General features: G+C 41.3%; 1 protein-coding gene across 1 annotated transcript in view; it reads right to left on the bottom strand.

Annotated features, from left to right (window-relative positions):
• nell2a (neural EGFL like 2a) overlaps positions 1 to 17,678 on the bottom strand; it is a 91,035-nt gene extending 73,357 nt beyond the window's left edge. Inside the window, exons 1-5 of the mRNA XM_034218737.1 lie at positions 17,294 to 17,678; positions 16,909 to 17,037; positions 3,377 to 3,527; positions 1,877 to 2,050; positions 968 to 1,064 (exon numbers count right to left, since the gene is read on the bottom strand). Coding sequence (XP_034074628.1) covers positions 968 to 1,064; positions 1,877 to 2,050; positions 3,377 to 3,527; positions 16,909 to 17,037; positions 17,294 to 17,345 — 603 coding nt within the window. The 5' untranslated portion in view covers positions 17,346 to 17,678. The remainder of the gene's footprint in view (positions 1 to 967; positions 1,065 to 1,876; positions 2,051 to 3,376; positions 3,528 to 16,908; positions 17,038 to 17,293) is intronic.
• Positions 17,679 to 19,850: the final 2,172 nt, after the last annotated feature.

Raw genomic sequence — 19,850 nt, 5'->3', positions numbered from 1 at the left:
ACACCATAAAACACAGGGGTGGCCACTAGCAGACTGATCAAAATAGTTATAGCTGCTGATAAGCTGACATTTCGCCCCAACATTTCTCCACTGGTGGGAAACTTTTGAGTGCATTCCAGTCTGGAAGAGGCAATATATGTCTCCTTACTGATGCTATACTAAGCTTAATGAGCATAGTCCAGAGTCCATTTATTGATTTCTCCCAAATCAGTGTTGTGGAGGATGCTGGGTTAATTTAACTCGGCTTAAAACAAATAATGACTGAATAGTCAATTCTATGGGTACGCAGAACAAACCTCAATTTAAACTGGTAAGCCTTGAGAAATACATGCAGCTGCTACAATAAATAAAACCAAAAAAGCCAAACAAACAGAGAGGAGAGAGGGATGTGGGGGAGCTGCATAACTCGTTCTTGCCATCATTCAACATGGATCTGCGCAGGGATCAACATTCATACTGGGGGCGAAACTTCTGCAGCAATTGGAAACAGGACTCAGAGAGACACGAGGAGAGCTGGAGTTATTTGGAGTTACGGCCGGAGAATTGACAAGACGGTGTGTCACGAGTTGACACAGCGGTTGCCAAACCAATTCTGAAGAACTCTTCAGCAGCTCGAGGTTTTAACTAGTTCGGAGTGTAATAATCAACATTCTTTATCAGTGAGACTAAACAATTATGGACTCTGAATCTAACTAGAGCTCTCGTCCATAGAATGTGCGCCAGGGACCCTACGTCCCTGATCAGTAAACTACCTCATGGCGGCTTGTGCTCTGTCATAGACTGGCAACAACAATGCGCCCAAGCTGCCCCTCCTTAAGAGAGATAGCAACAATACCCAAGGCCGTAACTATGCCATGGGAAAAGTGACAGTAAAGAGAGAAAACGATGAACTGGGTCGAAGGTTGAATACCTAAGCAAATTATTCCCCAACATATACACAGAGAGAGAAGTTTGCACAGGTGCTCACCTTGAAGAAGCCATGAGCAGCGTTTCTCTGTCCGAGCCAGAAAGAAGCATCCTCAGGTATATCCATGTAGGGGGCTTCCACTACCCGCTCATAAATCCTGCAAAACAAATACAAATGTGTCCATTTTCCGTTCAACTTTTTCAATTTTGAGTTATAACCTTTGTTCCTCCTTTTAGAATAACATAATCCCCCCAGTGCTACAGGTCCTGCCCTGCTAAATCCTTCCTTTAACTCCTTCCCTGAGGAGCGTATAGATAGCCACATGCTTTCCACGGTGTGGCCTTCTGCTCCTTTTATTGTGCCAGCAAGGATCTTCACACACAAACAGTAACACCTCTTCCATACAGCAGATGCACGCATGATGCAGGTCGACTCAGGGTGCATTCGACTTGAGTTGAACCTATATGAAACACTGGAAGAGGTTGCTCTTTCTACATCATGTGCGGCAGAGTCCAGGGGCGTGCAGTTACTAAACTGCAGAATTACTACCTCAACACTTCTCTGTCTCTCCCGCTCTCCTTTACAAGAAGAGTTAAATGATGTTTACATTTCAATGTCATAAAACCTTAAAATAAAGGCCAGTTAAGAACTATTTGCAATATTTGTTATGTAAGATATAGTAACATATGGGGCAGTACTGCTAGGTTGGTGGCTTGCCATGACATTGGAACCTATGAAATTGATAATGACGATGAAAAAAAAACAAATGCACTTAATAAGGTTAGTGTTTGAGCTGATTATATGTGTTGGGGACATCCCTAATTTAAAATAATTTAAAGTAATCTATAGCAACTAGCGAATAGTCATATCTGTGTTTTCTGGATAGCATTGCTGTGTATACATCAGTACTCTTCCGGACAACAACACATATCTCCTTTTTTGATTGACACATCATACCGAGCCTCTTACCGGTTGCAGTCGATGTGAAGTATGACATGAGAGGCACTGATGGCCAAAGAGACCTTATGCCACTGGTCGTCCGCCAGGCTGTAAGGGAACACCTCAGTGTGGGGCTGTTGGCCTTTGGTGCGGTAGTGAAGACGCACCTCACTGCGCTGGCCACTGCTCTCCAGCTCCAGGAACCTACGGAAACAAAGCGGCAGCCACCTGCTTCTAGTAACAGCCATACAATAACAGTTTATCTGAGACAATCCCTGGTATTGTACCGTATGTCTTGTTGCATTAAAGTCTCATTACTGAAACTGAATGTAGTTATTCCTGTTCACAAAAAAAACCCTGAATGCATTATCAGAGTGTCTAAGCTTGGGGTCTCCTTCCGGCGCAGTGCTGAGAGATGCACGTCACTCATTTACAAGCAGTGCACTCACATCCCCCCCGATTTGCAACACCATTTAGAGTGTAATCACAACACCAGTCAAGCGTAATGGTACTATATTACTGTTAAGTGCAACATCAGCAACACACAACAATAAGCCCACATGTAGAGGTTCAACTCTTTACATTGGCGTATTAGTATTCCAGCACAATCCTCTTCTCCACACCGCTGAGATTCACCCAGCATAGTGACACTAATGGAAAGAGCTGCCGATACACACTCATCACACCCTGCCTTTAAAGACAGAGTTATTTAAAAGTCATTTGCTGGGAACATTATTCAAAAGAAAAATAGACACTCATGCAAGTGTAGCAAAGGAATTGATTTATCTGCAAACTGAATCTAATAGATTTACAGTCCCCCAACCATGCATGCACATTCATCCATAAATACACTGGCGTACACTTCTGACTCTGAATTATTCCTTTGCTATGTTTCTAAATGAAACCATGCCGTGCTGCTTTGTTGCGTATGAATGGCTGAGAGAGCTAATCAGCAGTGGGGAAAGTCATTAACATCCCTGTGCGCTCTCTACTCAGGACTGACTTTAAATGTACAAACTGTTCAATCAACGCATTATGTGGATTCAGATTGCCTTTTTGATCACCCAACGGCTCAGCTACCACAAACTAATGGAAAGCATTTGCATGCTGACTGCAGATAGTGTCGCATCAGTTTTTGATCAACAATTCCAGACTCAATGTTTGTATCTTTGATGGACTGTGAATAATACGTTGGCATACAGGGTGATTTGCTCTGTTTACTCGACTGGCGTGTAAAACATCTAAATGTTCATCAAATACAAATATTACGATTTCAATCAACATATTACAGACTGCTGATAAGAGAAAAACAGAATGGTATTACATTTAGACTTTAATTATGGTTTATCAGTGGGGGATAAACAGTTTCATTTTGGGCGCGTAAAATGCTTCTCAAATGAACTTTACGTATACATATTTTTCTAAATGTATTTTAATGTTGTATACACCACTGATTTGGCACAGATTACCCTTTTGTATGTATTAGGGAACATATTATGTTAACCATGTTAAAATGTAAAATGATCCTACCTGTGTTCAGAGTGATGAATGGAGAAGATGACCCCAGAGTTCAGATGTTCCTGTTTGAGGGTCGCCAGCACAGTAAACTCATTCTTGCCCCTCAGCTTCTGGATCATTTTCTTTGAGACTTCGACTGGAGCCATCACTTCCCTGGCGGAGCCTAGAATGAAGACATAAATATCAGACATTATGTAAATGGGAAAAATTATGGGTAACTGCGTTTACAATTTGCCTCTCATTAACCTATTCACACAAAGACACTCCCGCACCAATTGAAGCGACATACCATTCACCAACTTGGGGTTTGACATGGATCCATATACGGCATTTGGTTTTACTATAACTTCCATTATTCACAGCATTTAGAGCCAGTTCCTAATGGGGATGACACTGACATTTGAAATGAGGGATGCAAAGAAACAGGAAATTACAGAACTAGAGACAATTTGGTTGGGATTTTACAGGCCCTAGGCTGTTAATATTTGATGTTTTCAAATAACTCTTGAAAAATAAGAATTCATAAATGAAATATCAAGATTAAACCCACTAAACACAATTACGCCAAACACTTTGTGCAATCAATCTTCTAAAATCATATTATTTCATTTTGCAAGTTTATTTGCAAGTTGGTTTGATCTCAAAGCTGTTTTGATAAAAGGTTAATGTAACCTCAAGACTCCTTAAAATAATAAAGAAGATGTTTCTCAAATCAAGGCATTAGGAAACTAGTGAGCCACTTTTTTACATTAAATAGTTTTCAACATCATGTCAGTTCATTCTTCTCAAAGAACTTGCTGAAATCATTAGGTAACAATGCCACCAAATGTTGCACCAAACATATGTTGGCTTGCATCAGCTACATGAACAATGGGTTCAATTGGTCTTTCTCTTTGGCTTGGTGTAGGAATAGAGATATGAAGTTATGGTTTTGGGGAGAAAAAGACTTATGGTGTTGGTGTTGAAAGAAGGGCATTTTCTGTGTAGTTAGCTCTTAAGCTCATGTTTGCAGCAGTGTGCCCCATTCCTCTTTTCCAACTCTATACAGACGTCTATGCTACTTTAATGGAAGCATCAATAAATGATGACGGTTCTCAGAAGCAATCACATCAAAGAGTTCACTTCCAGCCACGGGATGCATGCAAGATGCCCTGGCATACTTAAGCGCTCCAGGAAGCTAGCATGGCGGCTTTCCCTCTGTGTATTAACATTACTTCCAGCTGGTGGGTGAGTAACCAATTAACACAATGCAACGTGAAACAGCAAGCGATGTCATGACGACAACTGGCACTCACAGTGTACACATCAGATATGTAGAATACAATGGCAGTATGTTAAAATAGGACTGGCGTGCTAGCATTAGCCTTTAGATAGAGGCTTTTAAGCCCATCAGGGACTTATTTTGATTAATTTATCTCCAAACAAAAAGGCTCACCAGAGGAGATGCACAAGGCACAGTTTCATGCATTATGCATTGCTAGTGGAGTATCATTCCAGTGTCATTGGCTGAGGTGGGACAGATGGCCCAATGACGGCAACAAGAGTTCTGCCTAGCAATAATCTGCTGCCATCAACAGATTCCCCTTAATAGTCAAATCCCGATGACCACAGATGAGGATAATCTCAGAAATGATTGGACAGTTCTGTTTTGTTTTGAGGGGTTTTGATACAAATGACTGACTTGTAACCAAAGCTACAGTTGGCTTTTATTTAAAGGTTGTTTCATGTGTACAAAAATCCAGGACGTAAACAGGATTTACAAAATCCACGACTACATTCTGGGGTCAGTCTACTGCCATGCCATGTTTTAAACAGAGAGCACACTGATATCTCAATCATGAGAAAAATTAGCGCAGTGGGAGCTGGTGTCAGGGCGGGGTCCATACTGAGAGGAGGCTGAGGAGGCAGGGGGGATGGTGAGGACCGATGAACCTCTACCACTGTGCTGCTCGCAGCTTGGCGGCCAAGAGCCTTTGATCTATGAGTGGATGACTCTCATCACCAGTCTTAATATTTCGAAGGGAATGGGGTTTCGAATGGGACTTTGGGGGATTGGAGGGCGGAGACACCTTCCCATTTAGATGGAGTGATGAGATTGCTCTGTGCAGAGTTGCCTGTACGAAAAGCACGATGATCTCAACACTCATGACAGGCACTCAAGGGAAGATGAAGACAGCAAAAGCGGAAATATCGCTGCATTCCTAAAAACATACATAAAAGAGCAGAAGATGAATTGTGCTGTGATGAGAGGGCCAGATTTCCCTTCTGCCAAATCAACGTGGCCCTGCTGTGGGCCTTTGGTCGATTATCCATTGGCAGGCGCCTGGATGGGGCAGCCACCTGCTTCTAACTACCACTCTAATGTGAAAACTGACACAAAATAGCTTGAAAATGATGATCCAGCACATACAATTCCAATCAGCACATTTTTCAACACAATAACGCAGCTCTTGTCATCTACCCGAGTTGTTTAGAGGCTATGATGGCGAGAAAAACAGTTTTTTGGAGAAATACAGTTTTTAACAGCTGACTAGCTCAAAAGGCCTTGGGCTCAGTAGCATCTCTAGGAAGAGTAGCTTTTGGCTACGGCCTAATCTTATCTCCTGGGTACATTGTGATTAAATGGTTACACCTACTGTAGGCACCGATTTCCATCCCTCAGCTTAATTTATAATCTTAAACAGTCTAGTATGGTCGTATTTTGTGTGACCCCTAGCACCCATATGGCTGTAATCCCCTCACACTCCCATCACTTTATTCTCATAGACGTATATTGGCAGCGCTGCACCAATCACTAGCTCACACATTTAGCATTTAGAACAGGTGCCCTGCAGCACAGCTTGAGAGCCCAGATACTCCCAGCTTTGCTACAATCCTTTTCTCACACATTGCTTTCACTTCGACCTGTATTTACAGAAAGTTGTTGTACTCGAAAGAGCAAGAGTTCTCCTTTTTCCTGTGCAAAACAAATGCTGTGAAGGACAGGTGGAACTTTATTTGTATGTCAATTTCATGTTTGGTTTCTAATCTAATTAGTACCCAGAGGAAAATATGAACAACAAACTGCATTATAGATATTAGATAAGATGATCATAGACACTTTAGTATGTGAATAATTAGGATTCTCATTATTTGGTCTCTAGTGGATTGCCAGAACAAAATAACACCTCCTACGTCTTATCAACAACATGTTGCAAATAAGAGGGGCCTGAATAAACACAGTGATCCTACAGTATCAGCGGAGGAAGGAAACACAATGGGAAAAAAACAAGTAAAAGTCTACTATTTTCTTATTCAATAATGTTTTATATTTGGAAAATGACAGCATATTTCAAACAACACATTTTATCTGGCGGCCCGAGAGCAGAGAAGGATATGCGTGGGAGGTTTAGACAAGAGAATATCTCTCCAGAGGGATTAGAGTAATGATAAACTCTCTACCGGCAGCAAACTCCAAACCTTTCATTACTGTCAAGACAAACGCACAAACACATGCACACTCAACAACAGGTATACACAGCAACACGGTTAGACATGCAATGGCTGCAAACAAACACGGAGTCAAGACACGACCACAAAGATTGATGCATATACAAACACACACAAATGCCGACCCCCCCAAAGATGGCTGTTATAGCTCCCTGATATTCCACAGTCAATCTGCATTCGGCAGACCATCTCCCCCCACTGTGTCTCCACTCTCTTGGAACAAAAACTAAACTGAGCCAAGGGCACCTCCAGTACTGCTTTGGCCAGCAATTTCTCCCCAATTTTCAGATCCTTTCCCCAGTGACCGCCTGTCTGACATTCACACATACACAGAGCTAATGACAGCCTTCCAGCCACTGTATAAATGTCCTGGGGGGAAAGAAATGTCTCTCCCTCCATGGTTACGCTGCTCCTGTGAGGAACGTAGGATCAGGCTCGCCTCAGAAAGCAGCAAGCAAAGCAGACTTTGACCACAGGGAGTTGGGGATCATGTCAGTCAACAGTTTATTAAGGTTGAGTAACTTGTTGGTCAAGCATCAGAATTCACTGGAAAATCTATAGCATATACAGTATTGGAAGAAATGGTGTAATCTCGTGTGGACTAGATTGTCTAGCCCTTTAACTACCAGTCCAAGAATAAAGCTATGGAAAAATTATTGGTTTGCATTTTTTTATCAAATGGGACACAAATAACCACAAACAATTAAAAAATGTTGACTGACTACACAGTTTTGTTTTTATGAGCCTCTACAAACCAGTGGCGTAGCCAGGAATTATTGTGTGGGTGGGCCTGGAGAAATGTAGGTGGGCCAGGGGGAGACATAATAAGCGTGGGGTCTGAGCTGAAACTTCATTAATGATTTAATGATTTTTTAATGCACTAATAGAACATAAGCATAAATTAGCAGTGAAAACAAAAAACATAGGCACGGCGGCCTCAGATGTGTGTAAAACTGACATCCACATAGGGATGGGTATCGTTAAGGCTTTAACGGTACTACTACTTTTATCGATAGCGCTTATGCTTATGCTCCAGGTTCAGTACCAACCACATCATAAAGTACGCGGACGATACAACAATGGTGGGACTCATCAGGGACAACAACGAACAGGCCTACAGGGAGGAGGTGAAACATCTGACAACCTGATCCTGAATGTCGATAAAACAAAAGAGATCATTGTCGACTTCAGGAACAAAAAGCACTGTCACCCACCACTCCACATCAACGGCACAGCAGTGAAGACTACAGACAGCACCAAGTTCCTGGGGGTGCATATCACAAGCAGTCTGACCTGGTCCACTCACACTACATCACTATTTAAGAAGGCACAGCAGCGCCTACACTTTCTGCGCAGGTTGAGAAGAGCACAGCTCCCCCCTCCCATCCTCACCACGTTCTACAGAGGAACCATAGAGAGTGTGCTGACCAGCGGCATCTCCATCTGGTCGAGAGACTGCAACGCCAAAGACTGGAAGTCTCTGCAGAGAGTGGTTAGGATAGCAGAGAAGATCATCGGAGTGTCTTTCCCTCCCATCAGAGACACCGCTCAGAAACGCTGCCTGACAAAAGCCCAGAACATTTTGAAAGACCCCACTCATCCTCACCATGCTCTGTTCTGCCTGCTGCCCTCCAGCAAGAGGTTTCCGCAGCATTAAGAGCAGAACAGCCAGATTCTGCAATAGCTTTTTCCCCCAAGCCATCAGACTGCTGAACAGCAAGTAGACCAGTAACACAGAGATTACATTACGCTGTGTAAAGAGCACATATTTGTTATATAGTATGTCTATTTTATTTATATGTATAGTAAGTCTTTATATTTTAAACGCACACTTTATCTTTAATTTTATCAGCACCACGTCACTATTATTTATTTATATGTACAATTTTAGCAAGTTTTTATATTGTCCTGTTCCTGTAAGCCAGCACAGCGACATTTCGTTTTAATAGTACACTCTGTGTCTGGTTGAAATGACAATAAAGTATGTCTATGTCTATGTCTTATCGATCCGGTCCTTTAACATTACTTTTATCGGTTCTTTTGGAGAAAAAAAATAAGGTAAACTAACTAAACAAATTGTGAACAAAACTAACATTGCTTTTTATTTAAATTAAATACATAATATTTCACATCAAAAGAAACAACAATGTTTTAACAAATCGTATTAAATCATGTGATGACAGAATTGTAAACAGAATAGCTGAAACTTTAACTAAATAAATAACTCAGTTACCTCTAATCATTAACCCATGTTTGTATAATGTAGTTAACTCGGTGTGTTGCTGCTAGCATACATAACACCTGACGTGGAAACGTTACTCGTGGATGGGGCTACAGAGCTACTAGAAAGACAATCAAACCCGGTGCATTTCTCCGTCTGAATGTGGAGCACTTTTGCTAAATGTTTAGACAAATTGCTCGTGTTACCGCCCTTACATACTAAACGCTTATTCCACTTTTGGTAACGAGTATTGTCCACATCGACAGGGCTATAGTTTAACCACACCTCGGAGCGCGTTCTCTCCGCCATCTCCTCCGTGTGTGTGTGTGTGTGTGTGTGTGTGTGTGTGTGTGTGTGTGTGTGTGTGTGTGTGTGTGTGTGTGTGTGTGTGTGTGTGTGTGTGTGTGTGTGTGTGTGTGTTGCTGCATGTAGCAGCTGCGTGTGTGTAAACTGCCCCGCCCCCTCGCACACAGACGGCGGAGAGATCTCTTAAACGGAGTTGGCGACACTTAAACTGCAATGTAATGTTTGTGTAGCAATAATACATACAACATATATCGGGGGCACAGGTTGTTTATCCTTGACAGTCGCACAGTGGGCACACACTGAGTGTTTTCATATTCAGCAAATGTGTACACGCTAAACTGCAGACCTCAAGAAGAAATAATACTTTCATTCACTCACGGCAAAAGTTACTTTAGGCTACTTACTATAAAAACTCACGGTAAAAAAAATGCACTCCCTATTCCATTGTCATGAAGGTGGAATCTAACTATATCCAGAATAAGTTTGATTGGATCCAGGCTAGAAACATGTTTATTTCTGCTGTAAAGTTGGGCATTTTAACATGGGGGTCTATGGGAATTGCTCCTTTTTGCATTCATCCCCTGTCGGCCACTAGATGAACTGCAGTTTGTGGCACTTCCTTCTGGGCTTCTCGGCTCTGCGCTATGAAGCGCTGATTGGCTGTGGGTGGGCCAGACGTGCATATGGGTGGGCCCAGGCCCACCCGGGCCCACCCACAGCTACGCCGCTGCTACAAACTGGTCGAGCTGGCCTTCTATGGTAAAAGTGCATTTTCAACAATCATCATATACAGTACAGTAGGGGTGTAACGGTTCACAAACATTTCGGTTCGGTACGTACCTCGGTTTTTTGGTCACGGTTCGGTTCGGTACATTTTCGGTACAGCAGAATTTTTTTTCACAAAACATATATTTATATTTTTTTTATTATTATTAAACTGTGAATAATGTATTCACTCAAATAAATACAAAATATAATAAAATAAACATTAAGGTGCAGCATTTCGATGAACTGAAATAATCTGTATTTGAACTTTACTGTACTAGTACTCACAAAACATAAACTATTAGTTTTGGGTTTTTAATTATTATTAAACTGTGAATATTCACTCAAATACAAAATATAATAAAATGAACATTAAGGTGCAGCATTTCGATGAACTGAAATAATCTGTATTTGAACTGTACTAGCACCTAAGCAGCCAGTTTGACATTAGGACTTGCTTGTCATTGTATTTTCATGTTTTTTTAAAGAAAAATGAACTTGTCCACATTGCTTGCCGAAAGGGCAGATCTGCTGGCACTAACAATGTCTCCTGCTGTGGAGAACACCCTCTCGCTAGGGACATAGGTAGCAGATACAGCCAGGTAGCGCTTTGCTAACATGGGATATATAACATAAGGATATTTGGCATTTGTAATAGCTTTGGCTCGGTCTGAACTTTTTGCGAGTGGCTAGCGGGAGTTGGGTTTGCACTTCAGTCTTTTTTTCTTTTGGTATCGGTGATATTCACGTTCGGGTGATGCCTTTTCCAGAGTGTGCAAGTTTGATGTATTGCCAGCCGCGTAACCAATTTTAGTTGAACAATGCCGACAAACAGCTTTGGTTCGGTCCACCTGTCTTTGTCCGTCATCCTTGTACGTAACTGCGAAACCAAAATGTTCCCAAAACCGGAGACTTCAATGATGCTGGAGGATTTTCGAGCTCAACTTTATCTGCGTTCGCCATTAATTTTCGACAGTTGCTCAAATTACTGACTACATTTGAACGCATCCCTCTGACCAGCTCTCATAGAATGCCTCTCATCCAATGAAATGACTTGCTCGCTCTATGACGCGTTGAACCCAATGTGAGCAAATTACGCTGAATGCTGCGACGCAGCACCTGAGATTACTTCCAAAAAGTTGTTCACGTTCTCAATTTTTTACGTTTAACGTTATATTCGTTCGGTACACTTCGGTACACACCTGTACCGAACCGAAGGGCTCGTACCGAATAATTTCGGTACGGGTACGTGTACCGTTACACCCCTACAGTACAGTAGTTGTATGCATCAAATTAAAATAAAACACAAACTGAAATAAATAAAAATATTTTATGGAAAATGAGCAATATATACAACCAGATATATTCATAAAAAATAATAAATTATAATTGTAAAAAAAAAAAATGGAAAAAAGTAATGTTAAAGGTAGGGTAGGTAAGTTTGAGAAACCGGCTCGAGATACACTTTTTGTTATATTCCATGGAATGCTCTTAACATCCCGATAGCAATGAATATCTTAAGTGCTTTGACAAAAAAATCAATAAAACAATGTCATCTGTGGAAGCCGTAGTACTGTAAAAAGCACGACCAATCATCTGAGCCGGCCCGGCTAAAATAACTGGATGGCCTACCTGCCTGTCAGCCTTCCATCTGTGCACAAACTTATCTCTTGCCCTCATTGGTCATGTGCGCGTTCGTGTGTGTTGGAGGAGGGGCTCTGTGGCAGATTTTTTTTATTTTCAAAATTCTAGCGCACTCGAGCTGGTTTCTCCAAAATTACCTACCCCACCTTTAAGTGTTTTTCATAATAAAAAAAAGACTTGCTCATCTTACTGTATATGCTGAATTGGCCTAGCAAGAAACCACTGGCCTAACAGCAAATGTCTATATCCTGTGTTGGCCTAACTTGCTCATCTGTGTGCAACTTTGGATGAAAGGTGCTATATAAATTATTATCACTCTTTCACTCTGAGACTCATAAGGCAGTACTAGATGTAGTAATATTACCATGAATCTAGCTATTTTTTTTACCATACTTTATTGGAAAACATCTCTGAAACTCTGAAAAAGTCATATTGCTAGTTTACAATATGAAGGCCAATCCGACCGGTTGGTTGAGCATATTTTAAAAAAAATAAAAATTACACCCTTGTTAAAACTTTTTTTGTGCATCAAGTTATGTAATTATGTTCAGTCAGTGCTCAGACACTAAGATATATCAAAAATGATATGGTTACCTTACAAAAGTTGACTAAAAAGAGTGATTTCTTCAGCAGTAATTTTTAACATGCCAACTTCCTCAGTGTAAGCCAGCTGAAGGGCTTTCTGTTCGAACCACAGTGACATCTAGAGGTTGTTTTGTGCATAACATGTCAACCAAAGGGTAGAGCTGGCTGAATCAGATGGAGTTAAACTTTTTTTTTTTCAACAAGATATCAAGACACAAAATGTGCTCTACCATTTCTTTGTTAACTAGACGAAGATGTGTGTCTGTTAATATTCCACCACAAGATCGCCACTTTGTCACTCAAGTATTCTCCTTCACAAGATCTGAAATGCGTTCCAATATTTGAACATTTGCCCAATTCATATCATAAGAATCATAGAATCTTCATAAAATACGACAGAAAATTAAGTTTCCATTTATTCTAGAAAATACTGGAAACATAAGCCTGTGAACTCATTATAGCTTTCTATTAAGGTTAACAAGTGTATCCTGATACCATAGTGTTAACATCCCTCTTTTTGAACCAAACACAAAAAGAAGGAAGTATTTGTAATGTAAGAGATAGGGGACAAAATCCATAATCCTGTGCAAAAATACTTACGTTCAGATTAAACTAAAGTGAGACACAAAGCAGGTACTTTAAAAAATGACAGTCTTTTCAGAACCAAATTCTCACTTTGTTACGCTATTCCACTGAGGCAAGTCAGAGAGACGCTGTCAATGGAGGCTCATAGGGGGAATTTCACACTAAAAAGTGTGTAACTCTGGAAAAGCCGATTGATTTGTCTGACGCAGACTGCAGAAATACTGACTTCATATAAACTTTAGAGTGAATTCTTACACAGAGCAAGGACTGTTGTTTTCATCATTCCCATCTATTACATTGAAATCCTAACAATGTCTTTGCAGCCTCTCCGGACAGGAGGAACAATTACAGCAACCAGCCATCCTTTGATGTACTAAAGGCTAAAGTCAGTATTGTCTTTACGATAAAGTAAAAAAATGTGAACGGTCACTGTGAAAAATAATTTGACTTCACATGTATTTCGATGTTTTTAGATTTTTTTTTGGAGTCCTGTTTTAAGAAATGCACTCATTAACTCAGCTTAATGAGAGTAAAAATGGCTTGGAGCACCTTTAAGTTGAATTTCAAGAACAACCTTGCTTAGCTAGCTATTTTTGGATCTTGACTCATATTAGGGATTAGTAGTCAGAATATCTTGGCTTGAGCTTCAATGATTGTGACCACTATTTTATAATTGCTCTCTTTCGTGGCACCATCATTCATAGAGGTTATAGTTTTAAATCCTAAATTGCTATGCCATCTTAAAAAAAGTTATTTGTGTACATTTTACCCCATAGGCAGAGCTTTATCGAGTCTTTTTGCATGATAAAAGCACATTTTTCTACATTATGTTCTGCTTTATTACATTTGTGGACTTAATGTTGTGCAATGCACTTTAAATGCACCATTCGAGACAAATGGTAAAATACATTAAACATGGTCGCCAGGAGCACTGTGTGATTCATTTGGTAGCAGGTGCTTTTATCCAAAGCACCTGACAGTATAAAGAGAGCGTACAAGTCAAGCATGAATGTAACACTAACCTCTTTTGTCAGTGTTAATTACCTTATTGATTCCTGTAGGTAAATTCTCATTTTGCTTTCTTGTCCTTCCTTTAAGCGTTGAGTTTGCTAAAAAAAACTTCTCTGCCTGAACCTGCTCAATACAATTGATCAGAGTGTACAGACGCTGCTTTCTCATATAGACGCCTGAATCTTGTTTTTACAGGACTAAACTGCCTTCCCATCCATTGCATCGCATCCTATACATCACAATAGTCCAGTGTATCAATCAAGTGTATCACCTACAGTGGGAACACACGATTGTCATTCCTGTTCAAACACTTCTATCTTTTCCACACATAATAATGCAGGATAACAAACTCACATTCCAACATAGTCTCCCCTGTCCTTCCCTCCTGCACACACACCATGTTGCTGTATTATAAATGAGTCTCTTCCATCCCGTTACACTTCACTGTCGCTGCAGTCAGGGACATAATCACGACAACATACACAGAAACACCTCACTAGCGGTGTTCAAACAGTCTGAGCAAGAAGATGCTTCTGACAGGGTTCACGTACACACACAGATACAATTACAGGGGAGTTTTGCGCTGCAGCTGAAAGGATGCTTCTCGCAATTGGGCTGTTAGCAGTTGGAATGAGTTTGGACCATACGCTTCTAGCCTGAGAGGGAGAGAGGGTTGGTGTGTTGGGGGAAGGGAGTGCTTTTGGGTGTGGCCCCTGTGCTTTTTTAAACAGAGACTGATAGAAATCTGGATGTCTAGATATTAAAACCAGTGGGGGTAGTGCTAATGATGTGGTAATTCTGTAGCGTGGCTTAGTATCACCTGGCATCAGGATACAAGAGGAGCATAGCCCGGGGGCCTTTCTCTGCTGCCTCTCTATTATGTCCATCCCTGAGGTCCACCACCCATAATGCCATGCAATGTAGCGCTGACAGCTACCTTCAAAAGCATCAGCAGGGGTGCACTAAACAGCAATGCCCCCCCCCACACACACACACTGCTCACTGCTATCCTCTTTCTCAGACACATAAACCATACCATGGCAGACAGTAATATAGGGAACAGCAAGGTGAGAATCCAAATTGCTTATACGCATACGTTCATATCTTTACTGTGAATTACACTGTCCCCTTGCTTCTTCTCTTTCAGCAGCTTCCCCTCCTCCTGCCTCTATCCAGAGATAACAGCCTTCCCTCTGGGCAGGCAGGCAGTGGAGGGGACATTCATGGATATGTTCACCCTGCTATCTAATGAGCGTCGGAATGTCACCGTAGGCCTGTCTGCTGGTCCCAGCCAGCCAAGCATCAGTACATGCGGAATCAGCTCAGTCCATCAAACAGCTGGCAGGCAGCTCTGCTCCTCTTTTCTTTCTCGGCTTCCTTCCCTCTATCTCCCTCCGTCTTTATGCATCTCTACTGTATGTCTATTTCCGATCACAAGCAAGCAGAGGCCCAGGTCTGCTTCCCCGGTACGCCTCTCCCAGCCTGCCCCTCACCCAACATCATTGACTTAACACAGACATCCCAAATGAAGGATGGAGGCGAGCTCTGCCATAAATAACACGGCGCCTTCTCCACCCGGGTTACTGAATGTACTTAGCAAAGTAATGCAGGGAAATAAGATAGCGTAATGAGGGAGAGGTGCCGGTCGTGTTTTTTTATTCGTGACTATAGCTGCAGGAGCTTCTATAACTGTCTTTGTTTCTCTCTTTCTCAATTCTTCCTTGTTGTCTCTCTCCCTCCCTCCTGCTACCTGCCTGTGTAGAGCACTTCTGAGTGTTGTCTACACAGAGGACATCAAGAGGCCTGCCTTCACAGAGATGCTGGAGTTGCTGCTCCATGCAGAAGTGCTGCTGTCTCAGCGGATGTGCAGGCAGATTAGAAGATATCCACGAAGGAGGAGGGAAGAGGAAAAATGTCGACAAAAGATTGTGGTGTTTCTCTGTCCCAAAACAACATCGACAGTTCGGTTCATTATGTGATCTATGTTGAGATCCTGCTTGTGAAGATTTGAATGCTGCCACGTCTTTGCTTTTGCCACTGATCTGGGGAGCCAAAAGCAATTTCCCTGTTGCTACTTTTGGCTGGGTTACGATACACATCTCCATCCCTGTGATGGGGCTGTTAACAGTCTCATTTGGATTGAAATGAGAGGCTGACATCAAATGACAGAGATGTAACAGTGGCAAAACAGTGCATACAAAAGTCAAGCACGGCAGCTTTGACAACTCCATTTTGCCCAGTGCCTTTCATTGAGTTCCATCTACAACATATTTAGACTACACACTGCCGTACAACTGACAACAGGGACATCGGACTCACTCTTCTACCCATTCATATTTTGGTTACAGCGTAAGTGTTTGGACTGCTTTAACACTCCAGAAAGATTCCCATTGGGTAAAGTCTTCGCGAGGGGCCCCTTCACTCACATAATACGTCTCTGTGAAGGCAGGGTTTTGTTCCTGCCTAATCTGATTATGCTAAATCTCTCCATGATTCTGTGGGTGATTCACCCATGTCTCCCCCTCTGCTCGTCCCACTTTCTCATGAAGACCTAACATCGCCTATTGTTCATGCAGGTGGCAGTCTTAGGGCCCCCAAGCTATGTCCCGTTATAGAAGAAAACTGCAAATCCATTGCATGTTGTTGCTGACAGTCTCTTTGTTGTGCAAATCATATACAAGCATTAGGACTACAACATTATGAGATGATCTGAGATGTACACATCTCATAAGGAGCTGACCTGTTGTTTATAGGGCTAAATCCTGTTAGACTTACAAGTGATCTACATGTAAACAACATATTACAAGGACAAGTGTTTTTGGCAGTACATTTTCATCCAAAGCAGTTTGCTCAGCTTTGCTTCACATGCAGATCCCATCACCTGGACACATTTTATTTCCATGTATAATCAAAAAACAAGGAGTGTGTGTTACTGTACCTTGGAAGTGGAAAGCCCTAGACTCGCTGTGGAAGCCCTGGACCTGAGTAACTCCATCAAAGCCTTCTCCAAGCGTTAGTTCATCAAACACGCTGATGCGCAGGGCAGGGTCAACCCCAAAACCTACAACTAATTTGCAAACACAAAAACAAGATTGTCATTGTTAAGTGTAAGCAAGGACACCTGTGATTTTGTTATCTCAGCTAGATGGAAGGTTACTGTATTGTGTAAAATGCTGCAAGATCAAGTAGGTCTGATAATGTCTGAAAAGGTTATAACAGATTATGCAAAACGTCACATTATTATTATTATCTGTATCTCATTGTATCGGCTACATGTTGTAAGAGACGGTTACTGTACAATCAGTGACAGCCCTGTGTCCTACCTGAGGAGGCGCAGAATATGCCGAGAACCAGAAATAACTGTAATAATCCCATGGTGAATGTATAAAAAAACAAATTAGTCCATGTTTTGTCCACTTCCGAGAAACAGTGTTGTTCAATCACATGCGATTGATGTATCCCCCTCACGCAGATTACCAATCCCAGATGCTCAGCGGAGGCATCGCCACAACTTTAGATGCCAATGATGCAAATCCGGATAGAAGAGGGCAAATGTAACAGAGTAGAAATTATTCCATGTAACGTAAGGTTTGTTCCATCAGCACCTTCCGCGGCACAGGTGGGTTACAGGGGATGCACAAAGCGAGCTGCCGCTGCCTCACCAGCTGCACAGACGCTCCTACAGCAGTGTGAATGAGAGCTGCGTCCACTGAGGGAGGCGTGGAGTATGAGAAGAGGGGAAGGGAGGGGAGGGAAACCTGTCGAGGGGTGAGAGAGAAAGAGAGAAAGCGGGACAACTGAGCCCCCTTGTGGCCGGAGATGAGAAGACTAATAATTTACTCACTATATTCTTTTTTGTCTGGAAATAACTGTGATTTGGTGCAATATAGGTAGAATTGTTTTTATGTAATAATTCCAGTTCAATGTAAATAGTGTACAGTGCACAGTAGAACATGCAAACGCATAGTGTTGTCCACAGGGAATCAATCATACAGTATACATTATCAATATGAAATATACCTGGGTTTGAGTCAAGTAGTTCTTCTACAGTTTGAATCGTGTCTCCTTAACTACATTGACGACAACATTTGAAGTAAAAAATGTAAGTAGCATTTAGGGGAAAACTTTAAGATTGATTTATTATAGACAAGAAAGATGCTATATAGTCTAGTGGGTAGAAGGGGGTATCATGCACCCCGCTGAAATATACTTTTAATCAGCTTTTCTAGATTGGAAAAATTGTGTAGAAAACGATTAGCTATGTTAAAAAGTTGAAAAATTGTCCCACGTATATTTTTCCCCCAAATTAGTGTTTATTTACCCTAAAAATCGAGTTTCACTCTTTTTACACCTTTCACTATATCTCAGCCATTATTGCAGATAACTGAACAAATAAGCTATCCAGATCCATGTTTTGAGGGTCAAGGAACACAATAAAACTATTCTTAAAGTGATCTAATGTGTCTGTGGCATGCTATTATGCTAATTAGTGCCGCCATTACAAGAAAATAGCATTTTAGTCTTGTACCAAGAACGATGTATTTTGCACCGACACAGAAATATACTTATAATCAGTGTTTCCGAAGTGGAAAAAGTATGTAGGAAATGATGAGCTATGTTAAAATGTTGTCTGGATGTCCCACATGTATTTTTTATGCAAATTAGTGTCACCATTACCAAAAACGGAATGTTCACACTTTTCACTCTATCTCAGCCAATATTGCAGATAAATGAACAAATAATGTGTCTAGACCCATGTTTTGATGGTCAAAGATCACAATAATACTATTCCCAAAGTGATCACATGTATCTGTGGCATACAGCTCTGGCAGTAGTGAAAAATGTTTCCCGCCAAAAACAAACAAGTAGCTAACTTGGATACACACACACAATCAACCTTCAAACAAACAAGGTAAGTAGCTAACTCAACTAGACTCATGTCTAGTTGCATGTGTGAGCTGTCTTTCATTTTGACACACAGAACAATGGGGGCTATCCACCCTTATCCACAATGTAAAGTAATTCACACAGCCTCTTCCCTCTTCTCTCTGTGAGGAGCAGCAGGTTCAGTTTTCAGAACAAAGTAACAAAAAACTAAAATGGCATTCATTTTTTTAAATATGTAGTGATAGATTTATTTATTGTATCATTGCTTTGATAAAAAATATTATTCATATACCCCTTTTAGTTGTGAAGATATAATCATTCATTCTGGGCATATCATTTTCGAGCCTGAGGCCTGAAAAATAGGCCCAGGGCTTAACAGGTTAAACTGTGGAACATGATGGCTGCTCTCAGAACATCTGTTATAATTTTCAAAAGTTCTGATTGTATAACAGGGTGTCTTTAGGCGCTTTCACACCGGAGTACTTTTCCCACAATAGTTCCGATATAGTTCAAAAAAGTTGGGTTCACACCAAAAAAAACCCGAACTAAAATTAGTTAGTTGCGACAAAGTTTAGATCAAAGATGGTCATTGTAAAACTGAGAGACCTGAATACTTCCCATCTTATAAGAACAAAGAAAATGCATGGGAGCAAATAGAATCACGGGCTGAGAAAATGGGTCTAGTTTGACTTCAAAGACAAGTGAAGGGCAAAGACCTCTTTGCTTGTGAGGCTAAACACCATCAGTCGTGCTTTAAATCTTTCCGCACAGCATTAGCCAACTACGAGCGCAGCAGTATTCTTAAAGCAGGAGCTAAGGATACAAACCAAGCTTTCATGTCAGCCTCCCATGAAAAGGCATTTGTTTCAGTACTGGAACACATTGGAACTCATGTAGTCCAGCAAATTGAGGTCCTACAGCTATCTTCCTTGCGCTTGCTGTATGTGGAAGAGCTGAAATTGAATGGGTACGAGAACACAAATTATCGCTCAG

The sequence above is a fragment of the Gymnodraco acuticeps genome, unplaced genomic scaffold, assembly GCF_902827175.1.
Source record: "Gymnodraco acuticeps unplaced genomic scaffold, fGymAcu1.1, whole genome shotgun sequence".
NCBI lineage: Eukaryota > Metazoa > Chordata > Actinopteri > Perciformes > Bathydraconidae > Gymnodraco > Gymnodraco acuticeps.
Note: the sequence above shows the minus strand (reverse complement) of the source record. Positions and strands in the feature narration are given on the sequence as shown.